Below are 26,678 nucleotides of genomic sequence, written 5' to 3'. Positions count from 1 at the left end.
TACCAAACACTCTTTCTCTCTTACAATAAATATATAAAACTTACTTCCTCTCTCCTTCCACATATCCCACTATCTCCTATCACATCTAACTTTCTAACAGAATAACAATTTCACTCGACAACTTATCTCTCAAAACTACGTATCATGATAGCTGTTCGAACTAATCTACGACGGTTGACAGGAGTAAATATTTTTTGTAAGATATATGCCTGTTTAATGTGATCTGAACTTAATTTTTCTAATTTGATATAATTTGAATTTATTTTTTCTGATGTGATGTGATTGAAAGCTATTTCTTCTGATCTGATCGGAACTCGTCTGCTTTGATGTGAAATAAGCAATAAGGTCCTATAAAGTGAACTAAACATAGACTAAGCCTTACTATACAACAACGGTACTTACTAACACCAACTAAAGCAACAGCTTTCCACCACACACAAAAGGGGGGAAAAAGGAATCCAGACTTGTGCCAACTGCCAATTGTAAAACAAAAGAGAAAAAGACCACCATTTTCTTGATCAATAATGACACTGAATATGGGAATATTTCTATGTACAAACCTGGTATCTCTGGTAGCTTTGTAAAGCCAATATGTACTCTCAGCTAACTCTGGACGCAGTGGATAACTTTTCTGACCTTGCTGAAATTAAGATTCGGAATCAGGCTAGTGCATCATTACTACCTCCTTTCCGGAAAAAAACATTCCTCTTTAATACTTGGCACGCTGATTACGAAAGTTATATGACTAATAAACATCTGCCTGACTCTAAAAAAATTTTCCACTTAAAAACTATTCTTCACAAAAAATATTTTGTCAATTTACATGTAACTTTCTTACCTAGCAAAGAAAAGAGGAACTTCTTTTCGGAACACCCTAAAATAGTAATGAGGAACTTCTTTTAACATGGAGGGAGCACTTAGCACTTGGGTAATAGTGCATTAATCTTGTTGCACGAAAGGTAAATTGCGAAAATGTAAGTATTATCTTAAATTTTATATAACAACTAGAAAGACCTTAAAACCAAAGGTGCCGATGGAAAATAATAGCTAAATACTTTCTCAGAACATAGATGCCAAAACGGCCATGACTATGCTTTATAAAACTCCAAATTCCTAATATCACGAATAATATACTTTAACTAAATAGCAATCAAGGTATGTTACAAGCTTCAACAACTAACCTGCACACTAAGAGTAGCCAGGTTGAAGCCTTCAGGAGTGAATCCATATCTTTTCCAGACACTATAGAAGGCAGCATGTGTGCGAATCGCAGGATCAACATCTCCAGCTAGAACCTTTCAGTAAAAATGTAGATCAATCTTGTTGCCATATCATCATTCAACAATCCAATTTCAAGTTGGATGAGAGATATACTAATTATTTGTATGAGAAATTGCATCCCATAATGTCTAAGAAATGAACATCTTACCTGTAAGCCAGGCCAGAATGCTTGTAAGCTATTGAATAGCGGCCACACAATAGCAGCAGAGTCCATATTTACTTCCACATACCTACAGAGATTTCCACATCACGTTAGCAAGGCTGGTAAGCAAACTTAGGGAGCATGAGTGCTGAACTTGTAAAAAAGCTACCAAGGATCATTGAAGAGATAGTGCATAGCAGCCCCATAAGCTTCTTGAAACATGAAAAGATATTCTTCATCTCCAAAAAGTAAGAATGCCTGACAATTGGGGTTGACCATTAATTGTACATATAGCCATTTGTTTGAGGCAGGTTTCAGAAGACAGGATATCAAACAAGAACTTTCACAAAAGTTATTAGCAGCATCTGCTGATAATTCATTTTAGTAAAAAGGCAAATGTGATTCTTTTTAATGATAATCTATCTTCACACTTTCAACAAGAAGTAATCCTTCATAAAACAGTGGTTATCATAGAATTGTAGCATGCTGCATACCATACAACAGAGAAATAAAACCAAAATGTATTAAAAAATGGTAAGGAAACAATGTGTCTTATTAGTGGAGGGATAGGCTCTCTGATAAATGGTGTAAAAGTAAGAATCGAATGAAAGTTTTTTGGTAGGGGGTGGCCCCTGTCTCTTGGAACATGGAAAGAGAGTGTCTAACATAGAGAGTTAGTGGAGGGACCGCATTCCAGTCAAGGTAAGAGGAAGTATATCTGAGGTGAAAATTCTATTGTGCTCCCAGGAGCATGGTGCACACGGTGCACCCAGTAAATTTGTTCAATTTTCGATGAGTAAATGTTCTATTTCAACAAATGTTCGTCTTAAGCATATTTTTCAGCGGAAAAACATGTTCTATTTTCCGTGAAAATTGTTCTATTTTCTGTGAAAATCATTATATTTTCCATGAAAATTGTTCTATTTCAATAAGCAAATCTTCTATTTCAATAAATGTTCGTTTTAAGCATATTTTTCAACAAAAATATATGTTCTATTTTCCATCAAGATTGTTCTATTTTCAACAAGCAAATGTTCTATTTCAACAAATGTTCGTTTTAAGCTTATTTTTTAGCAGAAAATTACTCCCTTCGTCCCATAATACTCTTTACACTTTCTTTTTTTATCTGTCCCCTAATACTCTTTACACTTCTATTTTGGGATATGACCCACTATTATCTTCATTATTCTACCTTTTAACTATTGGCACACACTCTCTCTCCTCTAAATAAAATAATATCACTCTTATTACCTATCAACTCTAACCATGGCCCACATTCTCTCTCCTTAAAATAAAACATTACTACTTTTACTAACTACGAACTCTTGTCACATCTACTTTTCAATAAAATAATAATTGATAACCAAACAACAACTTATCATCTAAAACTACGTGTCTTGATAAGTGTCAAGAGTATTCTGGGACAGAGTGATTATGTTCTATTTTCCGTTAAAATTGTTCTATTTCAAATAGGAAAATGTTCTATTTTAAAAAAAATGTTTGTTTACAGCTTATTTTTCAACAAAAAATATTTTCTATTTTATGTGAGAATATGTTCTATGTTTGATGAGCAAATGTTCTATTTAAGTAATTGAATTATGGTAATGTTCCGCTTCAATAGCAAAATATTCATTTTCATAGATGAGTTATGGTAATGTTCCACTTCAATAGTAAAATGTTCGTTTTCGTAAGGGTACTCTTGTAATGTTCGGTTTCAAAAGTAAAATGTTCGTTTCCGTAACTGAATTCTTGTAATGCTCCACTTCAAAAGTAAAATATTCGTTTTCATTCTCGTAAATGTTCTATTTTGCATTATGGAAGCACAATTTTCATTGTGCTCCTAGGAGCACAATCCACGGATTATATCTGAGGACGCAGGGAGTATACAAATAATTAATGGGGTTGCTAGAAAGTACAAGATCGTAAAATTAACACATATATGAGCAAAACCAGAGCAATCAGGACTCAGGAGAGAAAGATGGTGGTGTTGCATTGATATTGCTGAACATCAGAAACATGGCTACAGTTAACGGCATTCTGACATAAGGGCTGATTGATAATTTAAGTTCTCTGCAAACACGGTATAACCTAAAAGAGTAACGTAATTTACTTAACACACCTCCCACCCCCCTGGTGCATGGTGGTACACCGAACACTTACACATTGATTAGATAGCAACTATCGAGCTTCCATCTCCCTTACATTATAAAACAGAAAGGAAAATGAATCCTTCCAAGTTCCAAGTCCCTTCCCTTCCCCCATGTTATATGCAAACAACAAAAATTGTATCTGTCCCTTTCTCTCATTCCTTTTTCTCTCCAAATTCCCGTATCCAAAATACAAACGCATTCTAGCGACTAAATAAGCAAAATGCAGGGTATTATGTTCTTGTACCTCTTCAATGTATGGCCACACAAAACCATGACAGGCTGAGATAGAATGCTAGACATTTTCTCAAACCAAAGGGTTACCAGGAGTACAAGCTTGAACCCACACTAATCTTAAGAAACAATACACAAGTTCACACTTGTACATTTCCCAATTTATAAGTTTACCAAATACAAAGCATGAAAATGCCAATCATATAATATCTTCAATGACATGAACAGCTCAAACTAATTGGAATTGCAATCAGTCAACGATTCTAGACAACAAACAACATGTAAGTAATTCAATGTACAGTGAGGAGAAGATAATTAAAAAGGTGAATGAAGAAAAGTAACATCAGAAATTCATCCTTGACACAAACCTTCAGAAGATATTCATAAAACGAGTCAATACTTGTTCCAATTCCAGCATCCTGCAGCGGAAAAATGTAATTAACACATAGCAAGTGTGGCTACCTTCGAATAGAATATCAACAGAAGTACAGAACACTAACACTCATCAGTCATCACTATATGCAAAAGTGGATACAAAGAGGTCAAAATCTCAGCATGAGAAGCTGATGTACCCATGGAAATAGACTCGTCATGTTCCTAGCAACTCTCAAATGAGACGGTGTCACCGTGAGACCGTCTCACTATATATCTTAAAGGGGTCACCTTGTAGTTACGCTACTATTCAAGCAACCCGTTTGGCTCAAATAGTAAGGTAAGACGGTCCTTTTGTAGACCAGCTACCATGTAGCTAGCAAGGAACCTAAATCATAGTCCAAAGGGAGTGACAGAAAACACATACCAATGTTTACCAGGTGAGTCATATAGGATAAGTGTTCTGTAAGCTAAGATAGTTTCCCTAAGCTCATCTAACATGTCCAAAAGAAGGCGGACTGTCTCCACAGAATTTGCAGACAGTCATTAACAGCAAATGATTAAGGCATGAGAGATCTTGTCAAATGTCATGAGATCACAGTTTGATTATTATTGGCCAAGGTGAAGTGACGGGTCAACTAGTAATTTTGAGCATCTACTAACAATATATTACACCAGGGTCGTCAAACCAATGATACAAGGAACGAGAGTCGATGCGGAACGTGATACGGAAACGGGTACGCAGAACGCTACCTTGAGTGAATCCGGTACTATGGAAACAAAATATATACATAATATTTATGAACAATAGTATTATAATCGTTTACTTGGTCTTTGATTTGGAAAAAGGAAAAAAAAATTATTGGAAGTTGAAAAGTCAAAAGAGTTGAAAAAGCAAAAAAGCAATAGTGTATATCCATGTGAGTCACTGAAGGCAGTAAAAAAGTAAAAAAAAAAAAAAAAAAAAAAGAAAAGAAAAAGAAAGAGTGGTGGTATACAGCTGTAGGCAACAATAATCCACGTGGTGTTAATAATTTGCCAATTACTCTTACCATGTTTTAAGAAAAGGAAAAGTAAAAGTGAGTATTTTATTTCAATTTTCACCCTTCTGTTCTTCTTTCTCTTCTCACTGTGCAACAATGGCAGCCTGCGAACCGGGAAGTGGATGACAGCGATCTGGGTCGCGTTTGTTCTGGATAGGGAACGAACGACCCAGATTGGAAAACGTGGCTCCGTCCCGCATTCCTTGTATCACTGCGTCAAACTCATACTTGATGTACCTTCTATAATAGCTGTATCTGGTGTAAAGACTGAGTGTCTCTCTCAAAACACAACTCTCATTTACCAAAGTTATTGAAGAATTATGGGACACAAATCAACCTTAAATTAAAGAAATTCCTCCATAACAACTCCGTATAGGAGTATTTAGAGTTCCTATTTCTTACTCGCCAAGCCTTAAAGGGATGTGAATAATTTAGCTAGATAAGGAAGCATTACTCCTTGCTATGACTAATCACCCGTACATAGAAGTTCCCCATACTAACTTTTACCTTAACTCTTTCTCATTCCTCTGATAACTTTCTCCATCTTTCTTCATCAACTTTCCTTAATTCCTCCTCCCTCGTCAAATGCTTTTCCCCTTCGTCAATCTCTGCCAGGAGCAGAATATGATATTCAAATGAAATGAGTGAGATATCATTGACTAGTTATTCCCCTCACTCCTCCAAGCGATGCATATATGTAAGCAAGTATACATCAAATCACTTGAGCTCATTAAGAATGTTCAGTCACAGCAAAAGCATCAATGGAGCATGCTTATCTGTCTGCATCTGCATGCATTGCATGTGTCCCATCAAGAAAATACCTAATGTGGTAAATCTCATTGAGCACCATCCTTTAAATCAGCTTCAAATATTGCTGAGAAAGGGAATTGACAAGATTAGCTTGGTTTTAAGGATCCCCAACAAAAGAAGCAGGAACCGTAATTGGAAATTCAAGCATCTTCCAAAACAACACAGCAGATGCAGAGCAATTTAGATTCTGGGTCTTTCATAAGTATCAGTACCTTCTGCGTCCATTCACCAGTAAAGACATTAATATGAGCACCTACTAGATTGAGCTTAGAACGACAGGCCCATAATCCATGAACAGCATTCTTTGTGACTTGCTGAAACACTGCATTAAACAGAATGGAGTTAGCTTCATTTGGAGACAAAAATGCGTTCAGAGTAAGATTCAAGGTCCCTATATATGTATCAAGGTCTTAACCTATCTACCATCAGTAGGTAAACTCAATTCTGAATAAGGAACGTTGTAAAAATTTGTTCATCCTTTCTTCCCTTATGATGAGATGTTTGGAGGATATAAACAAGAAAAAAGAAGGTAATATTTCAGGGATAGATACTCTAGACCCTAGAACCAGATGACTAAGTTTTTCAAATTCTTCAAAATGCTGCACCCTTAGCTTATTTGATCCTACCAAAATAACGACTGAGCAAAATTATTATTATACTATTTAACTAAATGTAGACAATGCTGGTCAGGCAATCATGATTTTCTGCAGAAAGTTAAGCCTTCTACAAACTACATGATGACTTCCCATATATATGCCAGAACTTGAGCTTTTCACTTTCCAGAAATTTGAAGAAAAGGTTATCAAATCTCAATAATACATGAATCAAGTTCATTTTCATGAACTAATGTACAATCCTAAGACAATGACATGGAAAACCCCCCCCCCCCAGAACCCCTACCCAAGTAAAGCAACTTCCATCTTCTAGAGGAACTTAATTCCTATAGTTGAAGTTCGTGGCAGTATTCAAACCAAATATCATAAATTGTTTTTAGTTCATGGAGCTTTCCCATGACGACTTATAGTCAACCAAACAAGGCCCACAAACAAGATTTTCCTATCTAAGTTCGCAAATAAGTACATGCACCCAAGTGCATGTAGAGCATGGTGCACCCTTTTTTAAACTACGTCGTTTTATCATTTTTAGAGTCTATAATTTTAAAAAATTATTGTTATTTGTTTCCTTAAATTTTGCAAGTAAAGATTCCTTTTTCAAATTTAAATTTAAAAGGTATATGTTCTTTTACCTTAAGTATAGATGTTCATTTACTATATGTTCTTTTCATTATAACATTTGTTCTTTTATAAATATAGATTTACACGTTCTTTAATTTTAAGCCGTGTGTTCTTTTTTAAAGTTGATAAGTTGTGGAAAAAAGTTCGTGTTCTTTTATATTAATTGTATGTTCTTTTTGGGTGCACAATGAGCATTGTGCACCCTAGTCCCAGGGGCGGATCTAGGGGGTGGCCTACCCGGGCCACGGCCCACCCCATGATCCAAACAACATACAAATAACCTTTCTGGAAGAAATTAAGCAGATATCTTGCATGGAGCAGTTGGTGGCTTGGTGCAAGGGATATCAGAAGTTAAGGGAAGAGTCGCGTTCGAATCCTTGTAAACTGTAGTTTGAGTGTTTTGATTCTCCATTAATTATTTGGTTGTTTCAACTCAAAAAGTACCTGGTTTGTTTTTTTTGTCATTTCTTTCTACAGTTTGTGTGTGGTCTTTTGTTTTTTTAAAAAAAAAATCCTTTAAGGCTTTAACCTTTATTTGTTTTTTATATTATTTTAAAGGTGAGTTAATTCTTCAATACTTACCATCTTACTTTGTGATACCCCTTTTTGTTTATATACTTGCTTTACATTCTCTTTATATTCTTAGTCGTTATGATTTAATTGTAAAATTTAAATAATAAAAATTAGAATAAATACTATTTTTGTTCTAAAGTATTTTTTGTACTTTTTTTTCATCTGTCTAATAATGCTATTTACACTTGCATTTACTCATTATCTCCCCTCCTATCTGCCTTTGAGACGAAGAGAATATTATTTAAATTAAAAATAAAGCAAGTATATATAGGATCTAAATGACATTTTTTTTAAAAATTAACGTTTTAATTAATTTGGCCCACCCCACTTGAAAATCCTGGATCCGCCACTGCCTAGTCCATAATCCACGCTTTGCTCTAAGTTCCATGTTTCAGACTTTAAGTTGCTACACTTTTTATCCCTTTATTTCTTGTAGTTTCTTTTTTGATCTTTTGGTGCCAATGTGTACCAAGGCAGGGAAAAAAAACGCGGTCACAGTCGCGGTCACGGAAACGGTCGCGTTGTCGCGGGAGCAGCTTGTAACGGGGAAATAGAACGTTTTGCGGCCAACACATGAATTTTAAAAAAAAAAAATCACATTAATATGTTCTAACCTTATTTGCTTTATTTTAGTTTATGAAGCATTATTACAACATAATATAATCAAATCTATCATAATATCATCTTTCATTAGCTATATGATTAAATCGTAAATTTTTTTTGGCCAATATTTAAAAAGAGCGGATGTAACGGGGACAAAAGCGTTCTAACGCGGCGAGTTTACGTTACAGAACGGACAACGCGGCGAAAAGTATGTGATTTTTATTATGGCGTTCCGTAATGGGATTTCGCGGAACGGCAAATCCAAAATCCGTTACAGAACGGCCATTCTGTAACGGAACGGGAGAGTTTTAATTCTCCCAAGACTAGTTGACATTAAAGCTAGTATAAGGTCAATTCCCTCCTCTAGGAAAAGTAATAAAGCATACTATAACAAAAATCCTTATGGGTACCCTATATTTGGTACACCAGAAAGTACATGGTACATATAGTACCCTTTAATTATGTCTATGAGCATTACATTCAGCAATTTGTTAACTAATAGCCCTCAGTCCTCACCCAGCAGAAGAAAAAAAAAATCATCAAGTTCTTCTTACTCTTTCATTCTACCTCTTCAACTATGTCTTTGAGCATTACATTAAGCAATGTGAAATTTCCCTAACTTCATATCGAAGGGTATCAAAAAGGGAGGCTTTAAGGTTACAAAATCCATGCCCTGAAACTAATTGATGGGAACACATTCCAGTAATAAGATCTGTTTCTAATCTCAACAATAGCAATAAATAAACTAGAAGTTATCAAGAAAACCTTCCAAGGATTATACAATTGTAAAGAAAGCAAGTTAAAGCATCACGTAGCAAAAAAGCAGCCAGAAAATCTGGATATGAAAAGTTCTTACTGGAAAAGAAACATGGCCAAAGTGTTAAGTTACTGAGACTCTTCATATAACCCCAAATACCCGTGATGGATGCTACACAGTGAGAAATACGTACGGCACTTAACACTTCATTTCAAGCAAATAACATGTGTGGGTCTTGAATTTTAACACTTGCATATTGCATATAACTATTACTTTCTGAGAAGCGCATGTAACTATTACAAATAGCTTAGCAAACAACATAATTTCGTAACCAAGATAAGGCTATATCCACAACAAAATCAAAACCTGACACGTAAACAACCACAATTCCCACCCTTGGCTAACTGTTGATTATCTTAAAGTCTTCCTCTTTGCTAACCTAGAACCTCCAATGACTTTGCAACTCTGGAACATGACCAAAATTTTTGATGATTCAAGGACAGCAAAGACAGCAGATCAGATCATCAGAATAATTCAATGTTGTATATAAACATAACAAAAAAAATACTATAACGTACGAATATACATAGTTATAGTTAAGACCAATAATCTCAGACTCTCAGTCATAGCCACAAGTGAAGGACATTCAACTCCTACACAAGTTGTATGTTTCAAGATGCAACTATTGTACTTGCATAATGGAAATTTATGCAACATATTTTCTCACTAGATTCCGCTTCTATATTCTGCCATTTCAGAAGTTACTGCTTAAGTTGAGTAAAAGAAACACAAACTAACCAGAAGCTCAGAAGACAAAAGTACTATGCTTACCAGGATTGTTTGTTAGGCGACTCAAAATACCAAATTCCAAGGTCAAAGTCCCACCACCAGCTGTTGATGTTATCTGAAAAAACCGAAGTGTAAACAAATATAGTATACGTTATCCAAAAGATCAACATAGAACAATAACAGGTGGAAGAAACAGTCACAAGGCAGTTCAACAAAAGTTAACAGAAGCCAATAACTCTAATGTGCAATAGACCATCAAATTCGAAGGCATAATCATTGTAAAACAATGATTACTGCTATATAGACAATTAGGCATATGGTCTATGTGAAACACTTATAAAATACCTCCTCAATTCTACAATAATTTCAACACTTTCCCTTCTCAAAAAGTTCCAAAATAATCACAACGTTACATTAATTGGTTAATGACTTTGTTCTACCCTCTCCCCATAACAAAGGTCCCTCCTTTTATCTCTCTTCTCATCACACGGGATCCTAATATCTCGAAGTTCAACCTATAAACTCAGAAAATTTCTAAATCCACAATTTGCATAGGTTTGTGTAACTGATGAGGGAGAGCTATAAACCGAACCGGCTCGAAAGGAGGGAAAGGAACGATCACAAAGAGATGGAGAACGTAGTTGCAATGGCTTTGCTTGCAGTGTTCCTATTCATTAATTTGGATGTTTATAATCCTTGCGTTTACTAGATGTAATTTCAATGAATAAGATCCACCAGTACATAAAATCCAAAAGAAATGTGACTCCTCTCCATGTTGCAAGTTGCAAAAAATTACAGAATGCAGGAAGTAAAATAAAGAATAGGTGGAGCAAGATAGTGCAAGATGACTTTACCTTACTTTCATTTTCATCAACTCCATCCAATAAATTCACGGACCCAAAAGGAATACCTGAGACATTGAGTAAAACAATCATGATCGGGGAGAACCCAACTTCTTGATCATATAAGTGACGGGAAAGAGTGACCATCAGCAGAATCACTGTATTTCTGAAGCATTAGAAAAGGATATAGTGGAAAAAATAGGCTCCAGCGTCCCCTTTTTTTGGTTCATTATGTAATACCTGAAAATTCTAGTTCATTTGACCATGTCCCTTGACTTTTTGACCTTCTCTAAGCTTCAAGCATGAATCTTTTCTTAAGGGAAATATATCAAGGTTCTTGACTATACTTGTTCTAGTTATTATTATATTATATGCATACAATGGTTATATAATAATTTCCGTGCTATCTATGTGCTTTTAGTTTGATCTTTGAAAGTGTATAAGAACTACTTTGTTGTAAATTGCTTACAGGTTGACTATGTTATCTTTGGTCCTTGCTTACAGGTTGAGTACAATAAAGCCTCCCGAGCCCGTATAATATCACTGAGCGAAAGTAGGCAATTCTGCTTCAAGAGAACTCAGCTAGGAGAATTTATTTACTCAAAAAAGTAGCATCCTATTTTAGACTAGCATACACATGCATAAAAGGATGCACGCATGCAGATGCACTATATATAATTGAAAATTGAAGTCTAACAGACTGAGAAATATTGTTGCTTAAAATCCTGTGAACTTTCCTATATGAAGATACTTAGAGAACAAACCTGATGGCCTCCTGAAACTCATAGAATCTATACCATCTATTTACAAAAAAAAATGGTATGTAAGCACAATCGCTAAATGATTGGCAACTCACAAGATACAAAAAAACCCAAAGATGATCCCTCAAAGTCTTCTGCTAGTGCTGATTTAATAATGACTGAGTTCTCCATAGAATCAACACCAATTGTAATAAAGGAGGCCTTCTTCCCAAGCGTTACCACAAGGTAGTCGCGTAAAATCTGCTAATATTGCTGAGACAGATGGGGACCTCCTTCTATATTTCCATGTTTATCGGACTTTTTGTCCAGGCTATTTAGGGGGGAGAATATGTTCAAGTGAGTAAGAAAGAAAGGTATTAGTAAAGTAGAAGAGGGACAGAGAGGAACCAAGATCTATGTTTGCTTAGTGTAATTGGTCTCAGCGGAAAAGAATCAATAACCCATAGTTGAACCCCTCACCCCTACGTTCTCCACACCGCCCCGGGTCCCCTGCTGGGAGGGTCTTCTCTCTCTACACAACGTGCAACCATCTCACTCCGAGGCAAATTTCACGCCAGCCATCACCACAGCCAAGTAACCATCTGGTTGCCCTTTTCTTTCCACCCGTCATCTCTCTCACACACACTCTCCATCCCTCCAGCAATGACCTCCCTGAATAAGTAAGACTCTAGAAGTAATGTACTATATCAAAGACCTAGAAAGAGAAGCGAACAAGAAAAAGTAATTCTACATTAAGCCTCATTTCTGGGAGCTAACTTAGGTTGAAACTAAGCCCTGAAACCAGGTAGAATATATGAATAGAAGTAAGATAATTTCTCTAGAGTCCAATTAGAAAGAGAAACAAAACTGTCAGCTCACGCGCTTCAACGAAGGGCCGTGCTTAAGTTTCAAATCAAGCATCTAATGCATCAATCCCTTCTCTGCAAATAAAATCTTCCACCCAAAGAAAGTTCAACACTCTATATTCATTCTCTATTGCAGATCACACAAGTCTAAACATCCACCACAAGCTAAAATGGAACAAGACAAATAATCTTCTCCTCTCAAACTCTAAGACACTGTTTGGTTGGAAATGTGGTATGGGTTTGGAATCGCTCAAACCCATATATAATGTTTTTTGGTTAAGAATATTGCAAAGATACCTAAGGGGTCCACCTTCCCATCCACATGGTATGGGTATGTCGAACCTAAGGGGGAAAGTGAGTTCCCCCAAACAATAACCAAGGGATCGGGTAAAGAAATGTGATCTCCAAAAGGGCAGTTCAAAAATCGCTTGTGAGACAATATCAAGCCTGAGGCTCGTTTGCTTAGTCCACACTCACCTAGCAAGAAAATTGAGGTCCTTGAGATTACCCTCAGCTTTGGGTGCTCCAAGAAGGGCGACAAAAGGATGGATTGAACTAAAATTCTAAAAAAGCATCCAATTATTCTAAGTTGCTAACCCAACCCACAAGAACTTTCCTAAATCTGCCACTTCCCATGTTCCACTCAACCTCCTCCACAAGCTTGAACAATTGCACCACCTCAACCACCTCACAAACCTCCATCTGTCAAGTGTTGAAACCTATCCTGTCACCATTTGCATCGGAGAAATTCGCCAAATTCATTGAGAAGGAACTTTAAAAAAAGAGAGAGAAGGGATTACACTACCATTGCAATGAGAGATGGTTTATTAGGCTTAGATGCCAACGGAAGGAGATTAGATGTTCCTAATGCAAGGATAAGGAGAAAGAAGAAATGGATGATTGGATGGTCACAAGGTAAGTCAACCTTCGAGGAGCCTTTGGAATAAAAACAAGATCAGACCTTTATGTTAAGGTTGTTCTTTAACAAATTTTAACTTGTCGTTCTGCAAAATGCCGTGTTGCAATGTGTGACTCAAATCACACAACATAAGCCACTGTTTCACCACATAAGCTGTCATAACCAATTTATAAAACCATTATGCATATTGATATTTGCTAATGTTGCATTAAGATACATGATAACATTAGACTCATATATTTGTCACTATAAGATGGTTAAAACAAAGGAAGAAAATCTCAGACACAATCGCATATGCGATAACTGTCGCAATGTTGCAAAAGTGGCTTGTAACAGGTGAATGGAATGGATCGCGGCCAATGCGGCATGAATTATTTCCAAAAATTCACAATAATGGGTTTTAAATTCATTTGTGGTACCAAACAATAACATGAGATTGTTATATATTTGGTGAGAATAATTTCCAAAAAAAAATCGACGAAATTTATGCAATATTTTCCGCCAATTTGAGAGAAGAACGGACATAGCAGGATGTGACTTATATCGCAATCATCTGTAATGGGGTTTTGCCGAGCGACAATCTAAAATCTGTTACAAGTCAAGTAAGGTTCTAAAAAGTATATATTAAGCAATAATCAAATAACAGTTTCCAGAACTCTTGAATTACAATGATGAAAGTAAACTTTCTAAATTTATCAGTACTCACACAGAGTCACAGATGGCAGTGAAGTGCATCGTAACACCAACGAGATCCCACTTCAGCAAAGCCTCCATCAGGCTTGCGAACTTTTTCTATGGAGGTGATGGACAATTCTACATACCCCCTACATATTGAGATTTCACTTAATTCTGTAGTGAGACCAGTTACTCAAAATGATATTCATGGACAGGATGTGCTGGTTATGATTGACCTAGGGACCAGACACAATATCCTCTCCATGAATCTAATTCGCAAACTTGAGATTCCAATAACTCCCTCAAAGGCTTTGGTAATGTCTACAGGAGAAAAGAAGGAGCATGACTGATGAATCATGAAAGAGGGGAGGAGAAGACGAGAGCGGAAGTGATGCAAGAGAGAAAGGTACCAGGCATGCACATGGGTTTTTAGGACTTGCTGATTCTTAAACATTGGGTATGAATCCTAACCAGATGCCTCATGCCTGAGGGCAGCTGGCCACATCAAATGGAGCCTAGAAGCTTCAAATAACCTCCTAAAGCAACTGTTATAGCTTTGACTAACACCTCAAAGTAGACTAAAGACAGTCATGGATCACATCCTCCATCTAAATGCTAAACAAAAAGCCCTTCGCTTCATTAATTATTTTAACTCAATATATCATAGGCCTATCACAAAACAGACTAAAAAATGACACTCTTGCTTTTCTTACACCCAGTTCACCAGCCTATAAGCTATGTCAAAGTTTAGCCTACATGTCACAAAAGCACTATGTTGTATCGAGATCTCCATCAAAGGTAATGCTCTCTTCAACTTATTTATTTCAGAATAATAAGTTTTAGTTAGGTTCATATCTCGACTATGATAAAGCTATGTTTAATTCACCTTAATTCAGGACGTTCTTGCTTATTTTAGATTAGACCAGATCAAACCACATCACATCAGATCGGATCACTTCAATTCAAAGCAAAAAAAAAAGAACTCCGAATAGATCAGAAACAATAAAGCAGATGAGAAAAAAATAAAGTATTATTTGCCTAATTCATATAAAGCATTTAAGGTTAATAAGGTATAGTCACAAGCAAAATTATTGTTATACTCGAATTATGAAGAAGAAGAATAATACTACTGCTATGAGTACAATCACTATGATAATTTTGATTAGAGTAAGCCTAATAATAATAATTATAATTTCTATAAAATTCCTATTCTAAAAAGTTCCTATCAGATAAGGTCAGATAGATAACTTTCACATCAGATCAAATCGGGAAAAATCAGCTCAGGTTAGATCAAGTTCAATAAGTTCATATAGATCAAATCATATCGAACAAGTTCATAACATATGAGTAAAATTAAGGTGAACTAAACACTGCCTAAGTTGCAATAAGTTCATTTATAGTTTTATAAGGTCAAACAAGTTCAAGTTGAATAAAATACACCCCTAAGAAGATGAACAACCATCCTATTAGCATGTGCTTAGGTCAATATCTTACAAAAACATGAGTGCCTAAAATCATTTACTAAATTAAAGGAGAGAAAAGGCAGTAAATACAGGCTACAGCTTCCCATAACAATGGCGCTCTATACATCAAAAATTCATTGAATGTTCAGGGCCAAGATATTGAAACTAAAAGTACATAATGAAGCCTAATCATTCAAAATCTATATAATGGGAGAAAATACTAAGCAATTATTACCTGTAGGCGTGTCAAAGGCAGGCAGCAGCCTGTAGCCAAGATCCTCCGCCAAATGAAGTAATTGGTTGTCATATGATGGGACTCTCATGCCCTGAAATTAGTAGACAAGCGGTTCACTAATCATATACCACAAGGAAAACATACAATTCTTTCCCATGATTTATTTTTTTCACAAGTAGAAGGTGGGACAGGGAAAGGATGAGATGGGATATCTATATATACATATACAGCTATGCTACTTATGCAATACGCCTACAAGTTCGACTTTCTATAAGGGGGGAAAAAGAACAGATGAAGCAATAGTTTACGCTTGTTCTCCTTTTTAGGAAACAAATCCTAAATATCTAGTTAATATGAAGCAAAATAGAATTTGGCTACTGCTTTTAGCTTTCTAACACTAGTCTACTAGTATAAGGAAACCAAAAGAAAGAAAGAAACTATTTTTTCTTGGCACCAAGGATATGCATGGCCAACCTACACCATGTCAGTCTAGAAACAGACTAGAGAACCATTTGCTTGCCGCCTAAGAAACTAAGCTCATGTTTACTTTAGCCGAAATAAAGTCTTAAAGCAACTTGAAATCCCAAAACAGCCCCTAAAGAAAAACTAAGTAAGAAAACAAAGACATATTGTTGGTTACATGTAAGACTTTATTCTTAAAATATAAGTAAAACCATGTAACAATCTTCTGAGAGCAAAATTATGATACGTTACACAGCGTCAACCATTGTTTCATGAGAAAGAGGACGTGATTCACATCACGAACAAAGGTAGCAAATATACTATTCATGCTACAACAATGAGTACTGTTGGTGTGCACAAAATTCCACTTCTCCAAACAATATGATCGTGACTACAATTTTGTTCTACGTCTCAACTCTCTCCCACAGAGAAAGAAAGGTGGTCATCCCAAAATTTCATTGCATCCATGTGTCAACCAAAAGGTAAAGAATAGACCTTTGCGTTACGCCATTACCTCATGATATTTTATCCGACATGCTACCATCAAGGAGCATATTTAACTTTTGTGTTCCATACAGGCTACAAGCCAGCCAAGATTTAACAAACCCGCTAGATTAGATCCATCTACCATATAGCATCAGATATTCAACTCAATAATCTATAGAGATGCTAAATATGTATACCACACAAACCTCTTAAGAGCTAGAAGTGAATACTATGACAAAATCATCCAGATAAAGATATCATGCAAGTGCCTACAAACGTAATCAATCAATTTAAGAGAGAAGAATGAGATACCGTAGCATAATCACTTGCAATAAGGTGGGCAGATAGCAAACCTCCAAGAACTCTAATGGTTGTTTCAAAAACTGACACTGTTTTATTCTGCATGTGTTACAACAAATGGTCAAACTTTTAAGCTCCATGATATGGTTCTAATATTCAGAGCTTAAGCCATGGAAACACCAAAGAGGGATAGAATTATAGAATCAGAACATGAGCATACATATAAACAGTAACTTGGGAAGAAAAGTAAATGTTTTGCATGATCATGGGGAAGATACCTGATTCTATAATCCATACCCCCACAAAGAATTGAAGATACAACGCATACTAAGCAAATGTAAAGATCTCTTCAAATTGATTAAGAAACAAGCCTCAAATTTTAGCATAATGATAGAGTGACATTTGTTACACGGGATTTGCAGTAATTTTAATCAGAAAAATCTGTCTGCAAGAATAATTGTACAGCTACTGATTTACATAATTTTTATCCAAAATCTGAACAAGAGGTAAACAACGTTAACCTATTATACATTAATCAATAAGAGAGAATAATTAATGAAAAGGCAAGACCAGTAATCTAAAAAAAGAAAATTATCCTATAATGTTCTTAAAATCAGGTGTGGTTTCTTGCCATTGATAAAAGTTTAAGACACATGAGTTTTGTTTTGAGTTTAGACACGTGCAGAGACATGGCATTTTGAATTCTTATATACAGCTTTCATCAAGGAACTCCATGCTATTACATTGGTTACTATAGCAACATTAGCTTGAATTCACTTTTTTCATTCCTTTTCTCTTCCGTTTCCCTCAAAAATTTCCATTTTTGGAGGATACCTAACAAGTACCAACCACCCTTCCAAGCGCCACACCAACCATCCATTAATGCCCAGATACACCAACCATCCATTAATGCCCAGATACACCATCCATGCCGAAGTTGAGAACTGGAATTCTTAAGCTCCAATTCTGCCCATCTTTAACCTCCAATAATACTCATTACATATATTGGAGAACAAGAATTTGCATAGTAAAAAGGATGGAAATTTTTGACTTTTAAGAATAGAGTGATGGAAATTTGTGCTTTCTATTACTTTTGAGTTTTGACCATGTTCAAATAAGTAAAAAGATAAAACACAGCGAGGATAGGATTCCGAAATCCGAACACAGGATATATGACCATTTTCACTAAATTGGATAATAAAACTGTTACCAATTTGACATTATTTTTCAAAATCTAGGCTATTCCTAAGGAGCGTTGAGTCATTGACCCTTCACTTGATTCAACTATTGCTTCTGATCACATTACAATTGTATAATTCTCTTTTCAAACTTGCTCATAGAAGTTAAATATACAAAGAAATCCCTCCCTCTCCATTTGGATTTTTGCGCCCTTATTGTAACTACTTTTTAGAACTAATAGGCTAAAAGTAATTATCTATGAAAGAAGATTAGAAATTATAATTGCTCATTTAGATATTTCAGCTTGGTTTTGTATGGAACACAAATTATTAACAAACTCACAATATCAAATCGCAGGTTTTTCCCAATCCATTCAACGGAAGAAGCAAATCGTTCCTTATCACCAAGCAAAGCTAATGTATCCAAGGAATCAACCTACAAGAAAGGGGGTTACAATGTGTAACAAGGATTATTATCAAAAGTTTCACCAAGTGAAAATCAAATATTAGCATGCAGAGGACCAGAGGATTCATAGTCTTACCAGAGTTAAGGCATAACCCCCAAGAGTATCTTCCCCATCACAGGACAATGGCTTTAACTCATCCCGTGGAAAAGCATGCTCCATGTATCCATTAAATGCATGGAAAAACATCTCCTCAACCTATAATGAAACATACGATCTCATTTATGAACCCCTATGTAAAGAGATTAGTACCAAATCCAAAATTATACTTCCTCCGTTCCATAATAAGTGAAACATAGGAATTGGGCACAAGATTTAGTAAACATCACTTTTAAAAGCCAAAAAGTCATAAATACCCTTTACATTATCAAAAGGAGGAGAGAGAAAAGCAAACCACACAAGTTTGTGATGGGTACTCTTGTCATTTTGTGACTTTCTTTTTTCCATTTAAGGTATGTTTCACTTATTTTGAAACGTTCTAAAATAGTAAATGTTTCACTTATTATGAAATGGATGAAGTATAAAGTAAGAACAAAGAGAATAGAGCACTGGTGGAAACATTTGCCAACAGTAAAAATTACAGAAGCACCGATAAAGGTCGGACCGTCGGAATAACATATCAACACTTTGAAAAATGAGTATTAAGTTTAGCATGCACAAACTGTGACTAGATGGTTATTATATAACAATATGTCCTTATTTACATAATCTCCTTATTTTTCGCCCTTTTTTCACTCTAAATCTCAAAAAGCATTGCTAGATGATCCAAAATTCCAGATCAATTTTCACCCCAAGAATTCTTCTTCAAAAGCTATTGTTATACCATAAATAAGAAAAGAAACGACAGATTGTCTGGACATGTCATTTAGTTAAATTGTATTAAGCACCATATTCCAATGAGAACATCATCTTAGAGGAAGCTTCTTAGACATCCAATATAGTTGGGGAACTAAATAATTAATTGCACGAAGAAGAAACACTATAATTGTTGAATTTACGTAAGCAATATAACCAGCACCCTTCTCCAGTGTTGTTGGGAAAATAATCGACAAAGTCATGATACTTAGGCCCCGTTCACTCCACTGTAATTATTCCTACCGATTAGAATGCTTTTTACTGACTAAAACTTATATTTACTTATTAAAACTGATATCTTTGATTCCTCTAGTGTTTTCTTATGTAGTTCTCTAATTTTTACTCACTAAAACTGAATAAACTGATTTTGCTATTAAAAATGATTAAAACTGTTATTTACTAAATATTCTTCCCTTAATCCCAATTTAGTTCTCATGTCTCTCTAAATGCTTGTCCCCAATAACGTTCTCATTTCTCCAATTGGGTATTGTCCCCATCTTAAATAATTATTTTCATTGGGTCGTCACTTTCTCTCACTAGAATTAAAAACAAAATAACAAAGATACTTTAAATTTCAATATTTTAAATAAAAAAACTAAAGGACCCACTACTTATTGTGCATTGAAGAAAATACACTTGGTCTTGTAGGAGACCGTTTAATTTAAATTTAGAATTAGGCAACCGCCTAAGCCCAATATTAAGAAGAGAACGGACCATCTTTCTGAATATAGTGACTACTGACTAGTTTAATCTATTGAGTGACCAATTTAATCTGTCTAGTGACCCGCTTATTCAATTCAATAATCACATTCTTTAATCCATTCAGTAACTAGTGATCCGTTTAATTACTAACTTAATCCATTCAGTAAGACTGCTATTTTATTTTAAAAAAATTGGGTGTGTTGTAGTTCGAGATTCAAAGGAAGACAAAGTAAGGAGAAGAGAAGGAATGATTAGGTTGGTGCGAGATATGTAGGGACAGTGTTGGGTTAGAGTGAGATGAATGCGCTAGTTAGAAGAATGTAGGCTTGGATTTGTCTAATTTAATGTTAAAACTAGACCACCTATTCTAATAAATTTTGTTGGAGAAACGAGAACATTATTATGACATAGGGAGTCTTTTTTTTAAAAAAAGTTCAAGTGAGAAGGGCCTTAGCATCCTAGAACACGCCATATCAATATTACTACCTCCTCCCTAAAGTCAATATGAGGAGATAAGTATTGGTTCGGTTATCACATGTTAATGTAAAGTAAAAGTAATAGGATATAGTGGAATGTCTATATAGTTATTTTAATGGAAAAGTATATATGACAAAAGATATTGGTATAGAAGAAGAGGTAAAGATGATTTAAAAAATCAAAATTGGTTAGACCATGTCAAAAAAAAAAAAGTTCAAGGATTTTGGTGAAATTATGAAGCCCAAAAAGTAGGTGAATACCCAGGCCTTAAATTCAAGAGAGAGCAAGATATATTCGAACGATGGAATAACCCATCCTTCTTAACAGATCCCTGGTGAGGTTAAGAGCTTTCTAGAAGCAATTGGGAAATGCTAATGTTGATATATCCCCTAAACATTTTACCTTACACCCCCTTTATAAAATTTTTAAGAAAAGGAAAAAAAAAAAACATATGTTGTTTTTTTACTATATTTTGCTGAGCTAAACTTATTTTTGTTGGATTGAAGTAATTTTTGCTATGTTTAGACTTAATATTAGTATCCTGAATTTTGGTGAACGTCTTTCTTCTATAGTTTTGTTCCATTATTTGCTTCATATATAAAGAATAGTCACACTAAAAATGATAATAACAACTATAATAAGTACTCATATTAGTCACGTAATGGAATGATCACCACTAATGTAATTATATCAAAAGTTATCCACAAAATCAACTTTTTAATATAATAACTTTTGACCTGCTGCAACCTTTGTTTAGGAATAATAAGAACAAGCACCTTTTTACTCCTTTTTAAAACCCACACCCTTAAGATACCTAGAAGTCAAAATTAATCAAAACCACCACAGACCACACCAACATAAGCTCTCAATCAATGGTAAAGTCTTCTTTTAGCACTATATGCTTGTGATAAGTAATAGAATGATCTTAGAAAGACATCAAGGAGGTGTCACTGCTGTGCGAGGCTAGAAAGACAACAAAAAAGGCTTGCCCTTGAAGTAATTCATCTACAAAATCAAGACTAGTCAAGTATCACTAAAAATCTAAAGCTTGGCCTCAACTCAAAAAAGCAGAAAAATAAAAATAAATAAAAGAAACAAAAATTGACGAGGGGGTGCTATGCCCTGAAGAATCCATCAATTTCTTTCCTTCCAAGTGCACCACCAATTGCCAACACAACCATCTCTCACACTTCAGCAAGCCAGACTTTCTTCAGTTTTTCTTTCCAAGCACCAGAAAACACAAGGTTTCAAAAGATTGTGCGAACAAGGATTAGCACTCAACAGAATCCCCATATATGAGAGGGGTAAAATTTTAATTAATATGTAGCTATAAGATCAACCGATTTTATGAGTAGTGGCCAGCATAACTCCCAACTACAGTTTATTATACTCAAAGAGGTTCATCTTAAGTCCAAAAAGGATCTCAAAAAAGTGTGCACAACGTCAAGATAAGAGGAGGAATACATTATGAGAGGACAGAAGAACCCTCTCAACCTATCCTAATGAACATAGCGAATCAATAATACTCTGCAACATCCTACTTTAAGACTTTTAGAAAGTGTAACACATAAAGGCATATTTAATATGTTGTTCACCTTGCACAAATACAGAGTTAAAAAGGGTTTTTAGATAAAACATATTGAATATGTGTAAAGCTCAAAATTGATTATCTAGAGCTACTTCAATACAACTTTAAACATATAGCTAATAAACCAACACTGGTTATATAAATTGACATTGTTGTTGATTGATAACAAATGGCTTGCTTAACCGTAAAAGGAGGTGGTGTCATGTCCTAAATTGTTGCAGATGCAATTTGTGGGTTCTAGAGGAGTGTAGGGGAAAAAGAGAAAATGCTGCCATGATACAATGCTTCCATGGAGATAAAACTCGTGATAGAGGTGAAGCACGCTTTATCAATTCTAACAAGCAATTCATAAAATTAGTCTCTTTGTTGTAATATGATCTAATTACATCAATAATTTTGTTTACGTCATATGGTCTGATTATATCTATGATCTGTACTGCAATTCAAGCTGTCTAGCTAAAGTTTCAGATCATATGATCTTGCTAGCCAAAATTAATAATGGCAACGTAATCTAAGCATAACTAAGAATGAGCAACAAGAGGATAACAATTTCAATACACAATATGACCACAGCTGTTATTGTTTCAATATTAGCGGTAAATGTCCAAGCCTTGCCTTTTATATATGTATATACATATATGCAGTCGATCTCAGCTCTCATGATACTGAGCTGATTCAAATCTTCTCTTACAGAGAACCCTTTAGAAAACCATATAGTTGTAGGATTGGTTCTGTAAAGATAGAGCCATAGACCACCAACTATCCTTGATTTAAAATCATATCTCAAAACTTGTTATTTCTTCCAATAAATTCTTTTATTATACATCAATTGAACATTTTAACTAGTTCATTAGTTATGTCGAATTCTCAGAAATTTAAGTATTTCCAATAAAAAGTCTAAAGTGTAGGTAGTAACAAGCAAAAATTGCATTTCCTCTAAAGGACATCGACACCGAACAGCAATGACGGCAGCTAAAACTGATTTCCCAATCGATATAGTGATGCATAAAATTTGGAATACAAACTACAATCAGTCAAATACCTTAACTTAATTTCTTAAAAGTCAAAAAAGCAGACTACCAAATTTTGCTAGTTCTAAGAAGATAAGTTAAGAGTAGGGATATCCCTTAGCCATCTTGTATAAACATTTTAACATTTGGCAAAGGATTCTGAACTATAATCTTGATCCGTTGATTGTTAGGAAAAGAATACCTCGTCTCTTAACCGCCTAGCTTCATCTGGAGTAACACTTTCCGCGACACTACTGCCAATGAGAACACCACCTACTAATACCAAAATCCATAAAAATCGTCTAAACCATGTAACGGATCCTCGCATGACGTCGAGGTTTCTCTCTCCTGGACATACAAATGCACAATCAGTGCCCCATAATACACACCAAATATTCCAATCACAAACCTACATCACTTTTTCCATGACAATTCATGCTGGAGCTCATCAACTCCATGAATAATTATCAATAATACAATGGTAAATGGCCATCAAATATCACTACATAGAAATGTACATTAAATCCTCAGTTTACATCTCATCCTAAATATCACTACATAGAATTTAACTCATAAATCATTCCAATTCAACATCCACAACAGTAAAGTTTAGCTCATCGATTTCAGATATTCGCAATTGCTTGTGAGTTGAAACCATGAATCACTAATTCAGGTAATTTTATTGAATTTTTTCGGAATTTAGCAGAGAAAAAAATATCAACATATAAATTCTGTATTTCTACAAATTTTAAATCATAGAACTTGTAGTAAAACTAGTACAAAACAAACCTTCAAATTTTTGGAAGATCCAAGTTTCTAGTTTCGTCGAAAAATCCTTCAATTTGTTTTCTCTCGCTCTATTTTATCTGCTCGTGAAATTCGGAAAAAGGTAATGATGCTGGAAATCCAAAGTTGTGTGTGTGGTAATTTGTCAATTTTTCAAAACGGAAAGCTGGAGTTGATGAATGTAATCGAGGGTTAAGGTTAGAACTTCGGAGTACTCCTACTTATCTTCCGACGATACAGTACTTTTTTTCAGTTGTTAAAATAAGGGAAATGCAATAAAATTTCATGATTTTTCTGTAATTAGAAAAATTGAATTTATATTTAGCATCCATCTCAACTTCTGGTATTGATTAGGAATATCTACCAACAATGAACTAAAAATAATTTAAGAAGTGATATTCTAAAAGTAAAAATTAATGGATAACTAAATTTTTCCTTACAATTTATACCTCATTCACTATTAAAGTATAACTAGTTTTTAGGATAGGGCTATGTCTCGGGTACTTATATATTTCATTTATTGATATTTTATATTGAAATTACAATACAAAATATTACTTATTTTACTGGTTTGCTAAACGACGCCTTAGAATTTTCTACTAACGTCCTAAATACAGTATTTTTATACTGTATTTATATTTATATATTTTGCATTTCTTTTCTCTCTCCCCTTGACTCACTTCCCTAACCCCTCCTCCTCCAATTTCAAAAATTCACTTCACGCCAGACGCCACACCACCACCACCACTTTTAAAAATCATCCAAACAAACACTTTTAAAAATTACTAATTGGACTTTACCAATACTATTTGTCTTAGCATATTCCAATTACAAAGCAGCAGCAGCACCCATAATTATAAGCTAGCAAAAAGGTTATATACTTGATTGAAGACAATAAACTGAATTCCTTCAGATCAACATCCTTAAAAAATCCTAAATTTACAAATTATCAGACATGAAGAACCACCGATGGAAAACCACCACGGGCACACTGTCGGCAAACCACCGCCGGCACACTGCTACTTGCATCGCCGCCGTACCACCATTACCATTATCGAACCCCATCCTTTTTCTCCCCATTCTTCTCTCCTCTATTTTTTTCTATTTTTTTAAAAAAAAAGGAGGCGTCCACCATGGACGCCCCACCACCGGTGGAGGGGCCCATGGCAGGCGCCTCCACCGGTGGTGGGGGTCCATGGTGGACGCCTGGGGGTCCATGGTGGACGCCTCCTTTTTTTTGAATTTTAAAAAAAAAATTAAGGGAGGCGTCCACCATGGACGCCCCACCACCGGTGGAGGCGCCCATTGCAGGCGCCTCACCATGTGGTGGAGCGCCACCGGTGGTGGGCGTCCATGGTGGACGCCCCCTTAATTTTTTTAAAAAAAAGTTCACTGTAAATTGAAAAAAAAGGGTTAATTGGCTAGAACAACACGAACTATAGCTCAAATGCACTAAGCAGCACAACCTTTGACGGGTGTAGTCCATAGCACGAGCTTTAACTCGAGGTGCAATGTACATCATAAATGTAATCGGGGGTCGGAGATTCCATCGGAAATCTAGAATCTTGAATTTTTATTCCTTTTTTAAATCTTAGAGCATGGCCAATGGATGATCTTAAATTTGGGATCATCAATTACTTTATTATTTTCCCACTCTTCCACCTCATTTATGATCCACAATTGATTTTGATGATCTCTTCACCCCCAATGGATGATCTATAATTTTAGATCTTCACATCCTCTCTTTCCTACTTTTTACCATACCCCACCATATATTCTCTCTCCTCAATCTCCTTTCCATCCCATCTATGGATTATTTAAGAATCAATTAATGATTATTGAATGTAAATAATTTTTATGTTTGTGATTAAAAACTGTTAGTAAAAAATAATTTCGTTAATATTGTACATAATTAGATACGATAATTAACTTAATACTATCGATTCAAATATATAATCAGAAAAATATAATAATAAAATATTACATTAAACAATAGAAATAACACATACATATATATAGAATTACATTACATATAATAATATAAAAAAGCGTAGCAGCTTAACTAACCCCTATGTTCCCCGAATTTAAGCCAAATATTTTTTTTTCTACCGGTTTTGGGATCCATAACTAATTTTTATTAGGAGAGAATTTATTTTTGTTGGATAGATAAATGAAGAAAGGAATCTATTTATAGACAAGAAAAATATAGTTGTTGGTGTTTTTTTAAAAAAAAAAGAAATTAAAAACTGACAATAACAAAATAAGCAATGTTAACAATTACAAATAATCATAGCTGTTAGATTGGAGAAATGAGGGGCGTTAAATGGCTGACATGCAGCAGCAGTGGACCCCACTTCATTTTGAACCTCCTCTCCCTCTGTGCCATGTGGCGATGAACTCCCCTTTGCCTTGGCATTTTGAGATCGTTCCCATGATCTGAGCAACACTCTATTTCCTTCTTTTTTCTCTCTCTCTTATTTGTTTAATGGATTTTATTGTCTCTTTCTTCATGATCCAATTTATGGATCAACCAATGGCTTTCCTCTTATATTCACTCCACTTTTTATTCTCTCCTCCCCTAGCTACTTCAAACCCTTAACATATCTTCTCCCCTGCTTCAATCCCGCCTCCTCTCTCCTCCTCT

The 26,678-nt window shown here is 35.1% G+C and overlaps 1 protein-coding gene across 2 annotated transcripts in view; it reads right to left on the bottom strand.

The window, feature by feature from the left end:
• The window catches only part of LOC104906719 (alpha-mannosidase I MNS4), a 30,299-nt gene extending 5,902 nt beyond the window's left edge, over nucleotides 1-24,397 (bottom strand). The window contains exons 1-14 of one of the 2 annotated variants that reach the window (XM_010695515.4): nucleotides 24,038-24,395; nucleotides 23,451-23,596; nucleotides 18,695-18,814; nucleotides 18,496-18,588; nucleotides 16,987-17,073; nucleotides 15,727-15,817; nucleotides 10,841-10,896; nucleotides 10,029-10,101; nucleotides 6,242-6,351; nucleotides 4,173-4,223; nucleotides 1,593-1,681; nucleotides 1,430-1,511; nucleotides 1,182-1,295; nucleotides 561-640 (exon numbers count right to left, since the gene is read on the bottom strand). In XM_010695515.4, coding sequence (XP_010693817.2) covers nucleotides 561-640; nucleotides 1,182-1,295; nucleotides 1,430-1,511; nucleotides 1,593-1,681; nucleotides 4,173-4,223; nucleotides 6,242-6,351; nucleotides 10,029-10,101; nucleotides 10,841-10,896; nucleotides 15,727-15,817; nucleotides 16,987-17,073; nucleotides 18,496-18,588; nucleotides 18,695-18,814; nucleotides 23,451-23,576 — 1,172 coding nt within the window. In that variant the 5' untranslated portion in view covers nucleotides 23,577-23,596; nucleotides 24,038-24,395. Of the gene's footprint in view, nucleotides 1-560; nucleotides 641-1,181; nucleotides 1,296-1,429; nucleotides 1,512-1,592; nucleotides 1,682-4,172; nucleotides 4,224-6,241; nucleotides 6,352-10,028; nucleotides 10,102-10,840; nucleotides 10,897-15,726; nucleotides 15,818-16,986; nucleotides 17,074-18,495; nucleotides 18,589-18,694; nucleotides 18,815-23,450; nucleotides 23,597-24,037 lie in introns of both variants that reach the window. The other variant, XM_048641554.2, reaches the window with a different exon arrangement.
• Between the last annotated feature and the right edge of the window lie 2,281 nt (nucleotides 24,398-26,678).

The sequence above is a fragment of the Beta vulgaris genome, chromosome 3 (genome assembly GCF_026745355.1).
Source record: "Beta vulgaris subsp. vulgaris cultivar EL10 chromosome 3, EL10.2, whole genome shotgun sequence".
Lineage (NCBI taxonomy): Eukaryota > Viridiplantae > Streptophyta > Magnoliopsida > Caryophyllales > Amaranthaceae > Beta > Beta vulgaris.
Note: the sequence above shows the minus strand (reverse complement) of the source record. Positions and strands in the feature narration are given on the sequence as shown.